The sequence below is a fragment of the Mus musculus genome, chromosome 7 (assembly GCF_000001635.26).
Source record: "Mus musculus strain C57BL/6J chromosome 7, GRCm38.p6 C57BL/6J".
Classification (NCBI taxonomy): Eukaryota; Metazoa; Chordata; class Mammalia; order Rodentia; family Muridae; genus Mus; species Mus musculus.
In genome coordinates, this window is record NC_000073.6 from 87306693 (window position 1) to 87321205 (window position 14513).

At 36.0% G+C, this 14513-nt stretch overlaps 1 protein-coding gene across 8 annotated transcripts in view; it reads left to right on the forward strand.

Annotated features, from left to right (window-relative positions):
- Nucleotides 1–14513, forward strand: part of Nox4 (NADPH oxidase 4) — a 154281-nt gene that overhangs the window by 62263 nt on the left and 77505 nt on the right. For all 8 annotated transcript variants that reach the window (XM_006508012.2, XM_017322347.2, XM_011241854.3 and 5 more), the window contains exons 6-8: nucleotides 37–64; nucleotides 7372–7444; nucleotides 10539–10619. In XM_006508012.2, coding sequence (XP_006508075.1) covers nucleotides 37–64; nucleotides 7372–7444; nucleotides 10539–10619 — 182 coding nt within the window. The remainder of the gene's footprint in view (nucleotides 1–36; nucleotides 65–7371; nucleotides 7445–10538; nucleotides 10620–14513) is intronic.

Sequence of the window (14513 nt, forward strand, 5' to 3'; positions counted from 1 at the left end):
TTTCCAGTCAAATGTTTTACTCTTTTCTATTCTCAGGATCCCAGAAAGCTTCTCTTCACAACCAGTAAGTTTTTATTGTTTTTCAACAATGAATGAAACAAAGGTTTTTGAAAATAAGCATAGTCAAATTATACATCAGTTGATACATGCTAAATTACAACATTCTATGGTTGATATTAATAGTTTATTTATGATGCTGCAATGCCAGCTTTTTCAAGAAATCCAATAGTTTGAGTCTTGGATAAATAAAGAAAATCAGTAATCAGACACATTGGTTCGCTATTCAGTTTTTGGCAATTTGCTCAACTGAAAACACTATAATCCTCATGTCTCATGAAGGCCTGCTATAGCGGGTGTTGTGGCAGGTAATATACATGTTCTTGCTCTCAGAGTAGAAGGGAAAATATTGGACTATTGGTGTTTGTGTAGTTCTAGCAATTGAGTTGTCTTGAAGTGATATGAGGGACATGATCTTTAAACCCATGAATGGGAAATTTATTAAAATAAGTTATATGTTGGGGCACTGTTATTTTTCATTTACATTTAATTGTTCCCTGTTAATATTCATTTGTAATGTCAGTCTAGATTATTTGATTGTAAATGCACAACTTTACAACCCAAAAATTAACCCTAATGCTGGAGAAAGTTGCACTGCAAGGATGCTTTCAGCGTGTATGTCAAGTATGAGGGGGATTGGGGCATTGAGACAATCTGTGATAAATGATTAGCAGTGATTAACTAGTAAGGATAAAACATGCACAGTGACTGGGGCATATTACCCAATTATATGCATTGCCTTTCCTTAGTTTTATGATGAAAAAGTAATGTAATTTATTTACATCTATCCTTCTACGTCTTAGAGTCATAAAGTGTTTTTGTTCTGATGACAAAATTATTGCATAATCATGTTACAGTATTTCACAGTTCTCTATTCAGGAACAGAATTTAGTTTTGCTTAGCCTTTTGTTCATCAATAACATGTTTTGACTGAAATTTTAGTGACTGGATGGAAAAATAAAAGTGAAAAGAGTATCAAAACAAAGCATTATGTACAAATAAATACATTTTAAATTCACATGAACTAAATCAAAAGAAAGAACAGAACTGCGTGTTAAGAATATTTTCTATGGGGCTGGAGACATGGTTGACTCAGATGTTAAGAGCCGGCTGTTATTCCAGAGGTCTGAGTTCAATTGCTAGCAACCATATTGTTGCTCATCAACACCTATAGTGAAAGCTGGTGCCCTCTTCTGGCCTGTAAGGCATACGTGCAAGCAGAATGTTATATATATATAAGTCTCAAAGATATGTTGCATGACTTCCTAAAACAAACTTGTTTTTTAATTAATATTTTCTACTAAAAGAAGTTTAATGAAAGAATGCCTTGAGATTTTTAACATTCTTCAAAATCTACAGTTTCAAAGATATAAAATATATTGATGTAGGTATTACATCAAGACAAAGTAGCATAATTGATGCTTCTGACTATGTAGAAGATCAATAAACCCAGATAAAACCTCATTGTCTTGTGTTCTTCACTCTAGCTCTAGTAGAGACTACATTCCATAGAGACCTTTTCATATTCTCAGGAATAGCACCTAGGTAAAGCAACAGTCTTTGAGATGCGATTTACACATTATAAGGTTTTTCTAACATAGTCATTATTCTTGGTTCTTTTCTTGTACTGTAGTGAGTTTAATATTTTATTGTCTTCTCTCTTGGTGCCTAATTATGTTTTAGTATACTTAGAAATTATTTCTTAAAACTAACGGCCGTAAAAGTACAATATAGTAGTTACACTTAGTATTTGGGAAATGAAAAGAGTATTGAAAGTAAGAATTTATACAATAAGTTCAATAGTTTTGAGTATACACACATCCCTTTAAAAATGCTTCTGTACTAAAAATTTCCTAGTTCAATAATATATTCCATGATGAGCATAAAATATTTGACATTTAATTAAAATAAGAAAAATGTGCATAAACAAACACAATTATGTTTTTAATTAAGTTAAAAGAAGTAGGATAATGAGTAGAATATGATGTGTTTCCAACTGAATTTTGTGTAAGGGAACAAATGTGGCTCAGAGTCATTCACACAGGGTAGTATAATACAATTGTGTATTGTAAAGTATCACACAGGGAGGTTTAGTACAACTGTGTATTGTAAAGGCTACTAATTAGTTGCTTTCATATGAGTAGATATGAATAAATAAGAAAACACATGCCAGTTTTCTTTCTCCTAAAAATAAATATACATATTTGGCTTTATTTTTTGAGAGGATCAAGTATTTTCAGAAAAATAAGTGTAATTCCATATAGGCAAGTTTAGCTTTGCCCAGTACAACTTGACTAGTGATTAATTTTAGTCTGTTTTTCCTGTGTCTTGGAAGTTGTATCCATAAATGGCTAATAGATTAGAACTTAGCTCAGTTGCTAAACAAGGGTACATTGGGGACCATTCAATGTTTCAGGGATGATTCAATGTTTGTTACTTAAAATCCTCTATGCTGCAATTTCTATGTTGTTTAACTGCCCTGGATGTACCACTAGACCAAGATTTCTCATTAGAGAAGCTTCATTTTATATCTAATGGTACACTTGGAATGCCAACCAACGATTAATTGAACACAGAAAACCACTTTTTTATATGTTTAATTTGATGCAGAGAGCTACACAACTATCCACATAATAAGTTATTTAGCTTTTGCCTGTTTACTTGAACTAAGTAGGACCTGGGGCTACATTGAGGGGGTCTCAATCCTTACCTTTTCAGTAATTTTAATTACAATAGGTAATATATTTTGATCAGGAGTTCTCTGGGACTAAATCCAAGGATTGCACACTTTGGGGAATACTCTGTGACTGAGCTATATGGACTCCTAATCATTTGACAGACAGATTCCTGCACATGCAAATTTAATGCTTCTTTATTCATAGGAGCCAAGAAATTGAACTAAGATACATATATGTGATCAAATTTTATTTATCAGTGAAAAAAATGAAATCATGACATTTACAGAAAATGGATGGAACTGGGAGTTATATTAAGCAAAATAAGCCAGAGCCAGAAAGCCTTCGTTCTTTCTCCCACAATAAATTCCTACTTTAATTTTTATGTGTATGTATGCATCTGTGTGTGTGTACATGTGTGTGTGTGTGTGTGTGTGTGTGTGTGTGTGTGTGTTGAGGGGGTGTGGATATAGACCAGGAAACCAAATATGGAGTCATGGAGAGAGGATTGGAACCCTAAAGGGTGAAATGGGGAAAGGAGAATAGTATGAGGTGTGTGACATGCAAGCAGAAGGAAGGGTCTGTGTGAGATTAAGAGACCTGGAGGAAGAGAATAGCAAGAGCAAAAGTGGGAGGAGACTTGATAGGAACAAAGTATGAATAAAAATGTCATAAAGAAACCCAATGTGTTGTATGCTGGATTAAAAGAAACAGTGAAAATAACTTGGATATATAAAAAATGCAAAAAATTTAGATAAAAATATTTTATCAAAAAAAATTAACAATCATTAAATTTATTCCCTGTGGTATGCAGAACAAATTCAGCAAGATTTGACTTTGCCAATGGTATCACTACAAGACCATAATGTCAGATCAATTTGAACTTTGGCTCAGAGGTCTTGGCTTCTCTTTCATCTTCCAGTGACAAGAGTCAAGCCCGCAATATTCCATGCCACATACCTCTCCATCTCTGTCCCTTCCTCTCTCCCTTTTTCCCTCTCTTTCTTCCTTCATGCTCTTTTCAAGCATATCCTACATATTTTCTGTGTTCTATGGGTGGAATAGAAATAGAGTTTGTTACAGAGTTTTGCGTGTCCCTCTCTCTCAACTGTCTGTCTGTAATTATGTATAACACTGCCTATGCAGTTTATTTGCTCTTTATGGTCTGTGAGAGCATAGATCATGATTTTTCCACATGATGGTTTCTGGCATCAGCACAGACAATGAACAAAACTCCTTGCTGTAGTTGGACCACAGATAAGGTCCCCCAGTACAACTGCTAACACGGATATCAACATGGCATCCTGCCACAGCATAGAACACAACCTGTCTTAGTTAGGTTTTACTGCTGTGAATAGACACCAAGATAAAGGCAACTCTTATAAAGGACAACATTTAATTAGAGCTGGTTTACGGTTTCAGAGGTTTTGTCCATTATTATCAGGGTGGGAGCATGACACGCTTAGGGCTGGAGGGGCTGAGAGTTCCACCTCTTGTTCTGAAGCCAGCTAGGAGAAGACTAGCTTCCAGGCAGCTAGGATGAGGGTCTTAATGCCTAAGCCCACCTACTCCAACAAGGCCACACCTCCAAATAGTGCCTCACCCTGGGCTAGGCATACTCAGACCACCACACGGGAATTTGGTACTTACATGGGCCACAGACATCCCTACAGACTTGGCTTCAGTAAGACCTTGGATCCAGACATGGCTCCCAGCTGCATCATAGGTTGTGAACATCACTATGGCCCCAGGTGGCGGCATTGACGACTGACATCAACATGGTTTAAGGCTGCAGGACAGAGAGACCATGAACATTCATATGACTTGGGAATAACACACAGGCCATGAGCACCAACACAGACCTTGTATGTAGCATTAAGACCATGGCAAAAGGATGGACCATCCAGAGTCTACCCCACCTGGGGATCCATCCCATAATCAGCCATCAAACCTAGACACTATTACATATACCAGCAAGATTTCACTGAAAGGACCCTGATATAGCTGACTCATGTGAGACTACGCCAGTGCCTGGCAAATACAGAAGTGGATGCTCACAGTCATCTATTGGATAGAACACAGGGCCCCCAAAGGAGGAGCTAGAGAAAGTACCCAAGGAGCTGAAGGGGTCTGCAACCCTAATAGGTGGAATAACAATATGAACTAATCATTACCCCCTAGAGCTCGTGTCTCTAGATGCATATGTAGCAGAAGATGGCCTAGTCGGCCATCACTTGGAAGAGAGGCCTCTTGGTATTACAAACTTTATATGCACCAGTACAGGGGAATGCCAAGGCCAAGAAGTGGGAGTGGGTGGGTAAGGGAACAGGGCAGGGGGAGGGTACAGGGAACTTTCGGGATAGCATTTGAAATTTAAATAAAGAAAATATCTAATAATAGTAATAATAATAAAAGACCATGGAACCAGACATGGCCCTCTGTGGCAGGTTGTTCCTGGGCAAAATCTGCATATGCTTAAGCTCTGGCATGCTTCACACCATTCCATAGTCCTCACATGATCGGCCATCAATCTCAGCCCCCTCTCTCTCTCCCTGTCAACAGTTCAGCAACTCTCCCCAGTGCTCTCATCATTCCACTTCTCCATCTCTCTCAATTCTCCGCCTTGAAGTAGTACCCCAGGCTGTGCAAGATCAAGTGGGGATTGTTTCTACCCAGTCTGGCCCTGCTGACTCCCAGCAGGGTGGACCCACAGTTGCTTTTCTAAATTTCTCTGTGCAAATTAATCAGCACATTTCTACTTTTTACAAGGCGAAACAATTTATCTTCTTTTACTCAAGTCTAGTCATTTGAAGGATTCATCTATACTGATGCTTAATATTCTAGTATTTCTTCCCATGTGGTAGGAAGCAATCACCTAGAGGAAATGGAAAATACTGCTGTGAAATAAATACCATAGGGAAAAGTGGCCCAGAAGACATAATTTGTATTAGGAGTATCAGACAAGGGAATGATTCCTGATGGCACTAAGTCCGTGTGAAGGGAAATTTGTTTCTACCATAGTGAGAGGTCTATTATTATTATTGTCCACTTGCTCTGATCACTTTGCTATCCGAATGATACACACAAGCACTGTCCCTACACTGATCCAGGACTGGTTGTTACTTTAGTGGTTATATGTCAGTGAAAGTATTAATGTTCCATACTTGATGCCCAAACAAACAGAGAAGTGGGAAGTTTATATATTTCTCCAAATAGAATTTGTTGCATAAGTTTCTTTTGGCCCAATTTCAGGCACCCAGATGGGTAATTTAGGATTGATTACTATATCTATAGCACCAGCAGAACATGATAATGAATACCTTTAATCCTATACTCAAGAGGCAGAGGCAGGCTGATTTTCTGTGAGTTTGAGGCCAGCTTGATCTTCAAAGCAAGTTCAAGGACAGTCAGATCTGTTCTTTTTTTTTTTTTTATTCTTTTTTTTTATTATTAGGTATTTTCCTCGTTTACATTTTCAATGCTATCCCAAAGGTCCCCCATACCCACCCCCCCAATCCCCTACCCACCCACTCCCCCTTTTTGGCCCTGGCATTCCCCTATACTGGGGCATATAAAGTTTGCAAGTCCAATGGGCCTCTCTTTGCAGTGATGGCCGACTAGGCCATCTTTTGATACATATGCAGCTACAGTGAAATTCTCTCTCTCTCTCTCTCTCTCTCTCTCTCTCTCTCTCTCTCTCTCTCTCTCTCTCTCTCTGTCTGTCTCTCTCTCTCTCTTTTCATATATGCAGAGAAATTAATTTTATAGTAATATCATAGTAAATGATCTATTTATATTTTAACTTAGATATTTTGTCATCTTGTGATTCTGAATTCTGATTTGTGTATGGTCTAATGCTAAATTTGTAGCTGTAAAAATGATCATTAAACATCTGTGCAAGTTTTCCTATTTATTTAAATAAATTTTATACTATATCAAACCACTGGTTTTACATTTTATAATGTGTGCGTGTGTGTGTGTGTGTGTGTGTGTGTGTGACAGTGTTTCTGTGTATGGGGAGTAGGTCAGGGAACAACTTGCTGGACTGGCTTCTACTTTCACTGTGTGAAATACGTGGATAAAATTCAAGTTCTCATGCTTCTTTGAAAACACTTTTACCTGCTGAGCTATGTCTTAGACCCTAGAATGCTGTGGATATGAAGAGAAAATATTTCTACAAGCTTTCTTCAAATAGCATCACAGAGTGGTAATATTATAGATAAGGGGAAAGAAAGATTATAAGAGCCAGAAGGCTAGAACATCTGTTTCAAGATAGTGTCTTCTACATATAATAGGGAAACTGCCCCCTTAAAAACTCAACAATATGACAGCTTAAACAAGACCCTCCATGTTTTCACCATTATGAATAGAGCACTTGGCAATGTAAGAATAGATGCCTCTGCGCCAGGAGCAAAGGAACCAGCCTTGGCGGAAAGCTGGGATACTTGAGTCTGTGCTGGTTTTCTAACAGTTTGTCTGAGGAGTTGTATACACAGAGAAATAAAATTTGAATTCGTTTTCCGCTGAATAGTGTACTGTACTATTCATACTATAGTACTGAATTATACTTTAGATGTTAAGGTAATAATTTTCTTCCAGTATGAATTAAGTCAAAATGTACTTGTAAATGTTCTTACAGTTCCTGGTCTGACGGGTGTCTGCATGGTGGTGGTATTGTTCCTCATGGTTACAGCTTCTACCTACGCAATAAGGTAAGGGTCAGACTGACGACTGAGACTACTTTTTATTCATCTGTCCAGGTTGTCCAGATTTTCCACTTATTTTTACTTTCCTACATATGTGAAAAGTCTTGGATGATTAAAGTATTTAAACAGTGCATTTAGTGAGTGGGTTATTCTGGGTTACCACAGCTGAAATAGAAACATTCCAATATTTCATTTACATTTTTTAAACGATTTATTTTATTTATAAGAGTACACTCTAGCTGTCTTCAGACACACCAGAAGAGGGCACCAGATCCCGTTACAAATGGTTGTGAGCCATCATGTGGTTGCTGGGAATTGAACTCAGGACCTCTGATAGACAAGTCAGTGCTCCTAACAGCTGAGCCATCTCTCCACCCCTCACTTACCTTTTTTTTGAAAATTATATTTTATTAGTCATAAGGAGTACTGTATGGAAATTTCTACTGAATACTAATGGAAATGTAGATTATGTCAGAATCGTTTTTAGAAAACATTGTTGGATGTGAATTGGAATTTTACTGTGTGCCCACAGACCTTGAGAGGAATTTATGCCTTAAAATATTTTACAGCTGATTACCTGATGATAGTTTTTTATTTTGACTATAATATAAAATAGTGTTCTAAATAAAGCTTCAAAACAAATTTGACACCTGTTTAAATATTTAGCAACACTCCAACTCATACTGATTTTTTTTCAGTTAAAATCTTTTTTTTTTAATTTTATTTTGGTTTTTCGAGACAGGGTTTATCTGTGTAGCCCTGGCTGTCCTGGAGCTCATTCTGTAGACCAGGCTGGCCTCGAACCCAGAAATCCGCCTGCCTCTGCCTCACGAGTGCTGGGATTAAAGGTGTGTGCCTTTAAATCTTTTAATGGGGCTAGGGATATGACCCAGTTGGGAAACTGCTCACACACAAGAATGGTATCAATCTGTAGTATCAATGTGAGAGTCGGGCATAGTGCACATCTGCCATCCTAGGAGTAGGATGGAGATACCTATATATAGGATATAGGATACACACACACACACACACACAAACACACATATATATATATATATATATATATATATATATATATATATATATATATATATATGTATGTATATATACTTGACCACAACCTGTAGGTATATGTGCGAATGTGTATGAATAAATAAACAGACAAATAAATAAACAAGTAAAGATTTCAGATTGCATTGTTCATAGTATTTTCATATCTTGTTTGTTTGTTTTTTCTGGTGAACACATTCCACTTCAGAATACAAGTATCACATATATAAGATTAAACTTTTTGCTTGAAGCAAAAAAAATTCTTATAATTTAAATTTTTTTAGGTATTTCCTTGGCCGAGATATGAAAAATTACGAAGAAAAAAATGTTTATATGGTTTGAAAATATTTGGAAAATAGTTTTTTCAAATGATTCTCTTGCTGTATTTCTATGTACATCCACTCATAACCATACCTACTCCCGCTCATCACAAAAGATTAGTGCTGTCATCCTGCGCTTAGTTTCACACACCAGGCTTCATGTTCTTGCTTATTCTGTGCTGTCCCACCAGCCTCACTCTGTCTCACATAGAAGTTTTAAATATTTTCCATGTAGGCACATTTTATCTTTCTCTTTACTGATGACCAGCTAGAACAATTGATCTCCTTGTCAGCTGGACACATCAATATATTGGAAAACATATTGCTTTCCTTTCTCATTTATTCCCAAGATATCAATATTGATATCTTGATATCAATATTTCAACATTAAATATGTTTCAAATTTTAAAAGTCCTTGTCTTTATAAATTGAGTCTCTTTAAAACATTAAGAGTATCTCTAAATTCTAAAGTCCCTTAATTATGTTTTCCCAATAATCAAAAATAAGTTACATATTTCTTATTTCAAAAAGACAAGCCTGTGCACAATTCAAATTAAAGCAAAACTAAAATTGAAAAGTGTAAAGCTCTGTGTCATGCTTCTTGACTCATGATTTTCTGGACCTCAAAGGGCTTAGGCAGATCCACTTCTCTGAAATGGAGGCTTTTTTCATCACCAACCAGAAGTTTTCTTTTCAGTAATGTTGGTCTCTTCTTAATTAAGGCCAATTCTTTATCTTCTGGTGAGCAGAAGTGTATATTCTTAGTCTAACTTATTGAGCATCACAGAGAGAGTCTTTAAGAAATTCTCAACTCCCTCTTAAACTTCAGGGCAAGTCACCATTATCTGCACTATCTCTAGCATCTTCTAAATTCCCAAAATAGCTCAGCATAGTTTTCTATCACAAAGTTCCACACCTTCCACAATAGCTTCAACTCCAGAACAGCTCAGGTCTATCACAGAAATAGCCCATTACTGATACTAATTTATGGTTTAGAAGGGCTTTCTGTTGTTGTAATGAAAAAGCATAATAAAAAATGATTTGGGGACAAAAAGATTTATTTCAGTTTACTATTCCACATCAGACTATGTTGTCAAAGAAAGTCAGGGCAGAAACTCAAGGCTGAGACGTAACAGCAGTAACTAAAACAGAAGGAAATTGCTGACTTTTAATGATAATTTAATCTTTTTCCATTTGAGGTTTTATTTTAGATTTTTTTAAAATCCTTTGAAATCAGAACATTACTTTGAAAAACACTTGACAATACAAAAGTAAAAGAAAAAAAAAAAAAGAATGAGCTGAGAATTGTGATCCTTGCCATCAATTGGGATGCTTAATTCCAGCACTCAGGAGGCAGAGTCAGGTGGATCTCTATGAGTACAAGGACAAGCTAGTCTGCAGAGTGAATTCCAGGGTTACATAGAGACTCCATCTCAAAAAACAAGCAAAGAAAAACCAAATGCTATCGAAAAAGACAAAAACATTATAAATCAGACACATATTTGTGTGTGTGTGTGTGTGTGTGTGTGTGTGTGTGTGTGTGTGAATCACTTTCAAATGATGAGTTTTCTTAGTATACCTTGTAGAGTAAGTTAATAGCCTGATATCAACTGATGAATCTTAGACAACTATATCAGTGTTTTTCAAATATGATGTGTATTTTCCAAGTGCATGTTTCTTTCATGTGATGAATGTAAAGCTGGACTGATGCAAACTGATTTATTTTTCAGAGTTTCTAATTATGATATCTTCTGGTATACTCACAACCTCTTCTTTGTCTTCTACATGCTGCTGCTGTTGCATGTTTCAGGGTAAGAAAAACTGTCTGAACTACCATCTACATTCTCATGTCACACATGACTAAAGGGAGGCATTTGTGGGAAGTGTGGTTCTCTGCATGAGGCAGCCTTTTGTTAGCTGCCCAGGGCTCACAAGGAATACCTTTGCTTCCATCATTATCCTATCTACAGGAACTGATAGCCGGGTCTCAGGGTGACATTGTAGTTTCATCACTGTGTTGTAGTCTAGGTATTTTTTCAACAATCATAAATAGAATTAATTAGGAATATGAGTGGCATGGTCCCATTTACCCCACCTCAAGTTTCTCTAGGGAAAAAGAATTTATAGAAACAGACCCATTGTCCTTTCTTCAGATTATTTTGTATAGTAGTTGTCAAGGTATTAGACGAATTATATAAATTATGTACTTATTCCCATGAACATGTCAAATTTCCCTCCTCTCCCTGGTTTTGGTAACCATTAGTAATGACAGGGATATTAACCAGCTTTGTTCCAATTGGGCTGGTAGTTTTCTCTGGTAACCCAGTATGAACACAGAAAAGTAAGGCATCAGAAACTTGGCCACTCATAATAATCATGGGCCCTGGCTAGCCATTCCTGCTCATAAGTGAGAATGCATTGATAGATGGAACTGGGCACTGCACATTTCCCGTGCTGGAGGTAAATTCTGTGGAGCCTTGAGCTACAACAAAAGCCTGGGTACTGTGAATTTGCTCTGCATTTTCTTCTGGAGAGCAGCTATGTCGCCAGCACACCATGTGTTCTTTTTTAAATGGCTAGTTTCTAGTTTGTAGTTCTTACTTAAATGGCTAGTATGCAAGTTCAGAACTTTGGTCATTGATTAGATATTGAATCAGCAGATTCTATTCAGGGTATCAGTAATTTACAATAAAATTATCCACTGCTTGCCACAGGCCAAATATGAACTCAACTTGTTTCAAATATTTTTTTATGTGAAATGACCAGGACATTATGAAGATAATATTTTGAAAATTACAAGTGAGACTCTAAAGTTGAGAAAGATTCAGCAACTTGGCAAAGTTTACTTAATATAAACTTGATTCAGACATAGGCATTTTAAAATGTCCTTATTATTGCTAGGTCACACACACACAAACATTTTTGAGAGCTTCTTGGGATTTGACTTGCTATTGTAATATTCTGTAAAGTTTATCTGGCCTGACTCAGGAGTATAACCCACTTGTCACTATCTTCCTTTGTCTCTGTCCCCACTTCTTTCCTTTCTATTAGAAAAGAGAGACATGTCCTCACTTACTAGCATAACAAAGTATTCATTTTGCCTTTATGCGTTATTAAATCAGAACTCTGGAAAAAAAGTTCCTTTGCAATTTAAAACTGTAGCATAGTTTTATTCTTTTTTCTTTTTTCTCCCTTAGACTGGCATTGAACTCTCAGAGGTCCACTGCCTCTACCTCCCTAGTGCTGAAATTAAAGACCCTTGCCACACCTGGCTAACATTAGTTACTTTAGAGGAGGATGATATTAAGATTTTTTTCCCATTTTTTCTTAAGAAACAGAGCTGTTTAAACTTAGCTCTCTTTTGCAGAACAAATATGATAGGCAGATGGTAATTTTAATTTATATACATAACCAACAAAATAGCTACTAAAGAATTAAATATATTAATCTATTAATATATTGATTTATTTTATAACTTAATTTATAATGAAATGAAAGCAATTACTATAATACTGAAGTAAATGTTATTGCATATGTTCACAGTGAATAAGCATTATATATTACATAGTTTTTTTTTTCCATTGACCTTTTTTTGAAGATTTATTTATTTACTTTATGTATGTGAGAACACTGTTGGACTCTTCAGACACACCAGAAAAGGGCATCGGATCCCATTACAGATGGTTATGAACCACCATGTGGTTTCAGGCAATTGAACTCAAGGCCTCTGGAAGAGCAGTCAGTGCTCTTAACCACTAAGCAATCTCCCTAACCCCAGACTTTATTTTTTACTAAAATATCATAGACTGTGTTTCTGAGAAGAAGAAATTGACTACTGGTAAATTTTGGAACTTTTCATGTTTATTTTATTCTTTTTTAATTAACAATTGTATGTATGTAGTTAAGTCATTCTAAATTTTCTTTTATGCCATTATTGGAAATCATACAAACCTTTATTCTTGAAACTCCTACATAATGTCATGCTCCAGCCTTTTGTTAATAAGATGGGTATGGAGTCATTCGAAGCAAAATTCAGGCATGCATGCTAACATTTTTACTTAATAGAATTCTGTAGGCTTCATGTGAACAATCTCTCCTTGCTGGGTACCTATTCCCCTGCCCATCAGTGTTTTGAATACTTAAGGGAGAGAGGAGCAATATAGTGTAGGATCACAGTCTCCTGGGATATAATTGATTTGAGGTAAAAAAAAAATCAATAGAGAGCTGTAGATGATATCTTCAAATACAAACATCATTTATTTACAGGAATTCTAGCCATTCAGGGAATAGATGAATCCACATTGAATAGAAACTTTAGAAAATATTTGGCTTCAAAGATGAGGTGATTCAATTTCTTTTGGCTGACTTTTATGCTTACATAAAATTTACAGGAAAAAGGCTGATTACTTCATGTGATTTTTGTAAGGTTTTGTTTAGCCAGAGAATTTTCAAATATATTTTGTATAGCTCCTTTTTGCTCATATCATATAACATTCATATTTAAATTTTCACTGCATATTTAAATTACTGATAATAATAGTTTATGTTTATGAGTAATGATATGAGTCTTGATACATGTATACATTCTCAGTTGATTAGATTAGGTTTTCCAGACTCCATCATATATACATTCACTTCAAATGTATGTTTGGCTTGAATCCCTGTATCTTTAGGGAGTACATGCCTAATTACAAAGATACTCATTCTGATGTGGCAAAACCTTAATAACCACACAGTTTCTTCTTTTAATATCACAAGTTTGTTTCATTACAGTTTTACCCAGAGATTTAAAAGTCTATGATTCGATACTTCATCCCTATTATATTCCCATTTATATCTTATGTGGTAATTTTTAAAACACATCATCATTTTATTTTTTCTCATTGAACATATCATTTAATATTGCCTGAATGCTTATCTTCTTCAATGTGTGCGTATGCTTGTGTGTGTGTGTGTGTGTGTGTGTGTGTGTGTATGTGTGTGTATTGGGAATTATATTCCCCGGGCTTTTAGCATTTGCCATGCTAAGTGAGTACTCTCTCACTGAGCTAGATTAGTCCACTAATATGTATTTTACTGAGTGTTCCCAGCAAGCCTACGGTTGCTTCTTATTCCTATCATGGCTTGCCAGAGAATATAGTGGCACAACACAGGGCCAGTGAGTTGGTTCAATGGGTAAAGGCTCAAGTTAACCAGTCTGACATCTTCAGTTTGAGCTCCAGAATTCACATTGTGGAAGAAAACTACTAAATCTTGCCAGTTGTCCTCTAATCTCCTCATAATATATGTATGTGCATGCATATATGTATGTGTACATGGGCACACAAACGCATACACACAAATAAAATATAGGAAGGAAGGAAAGAAGGAAGGAAGAAGGAAAGAAAGTAACAAAGAAAGAAACAAAGAAAGAAACAAAGAAACAAAGAATGAATTCAGGAATTAAAATATAGTAAGATAAGAAGCAATCGGAAGCCATTGTAAAGACTTCTCATTTTTAAGCTTTTGTGTGGCTGTATTTACAGAGAGATTGAAAAACAAACAGCTTTAGGACTTGACAGGTATGTAAAAATTGTTTTCACATAAGCAACAATCATTTGATGCCTGGTATTTTCATTTACTATCTCTCCATGGACCATGAAGTCTGTTTAATCTAGTCTTGTCTTGATCAAAGATTATCCCTGTGTTTTTCTTTTAAGCTTGAA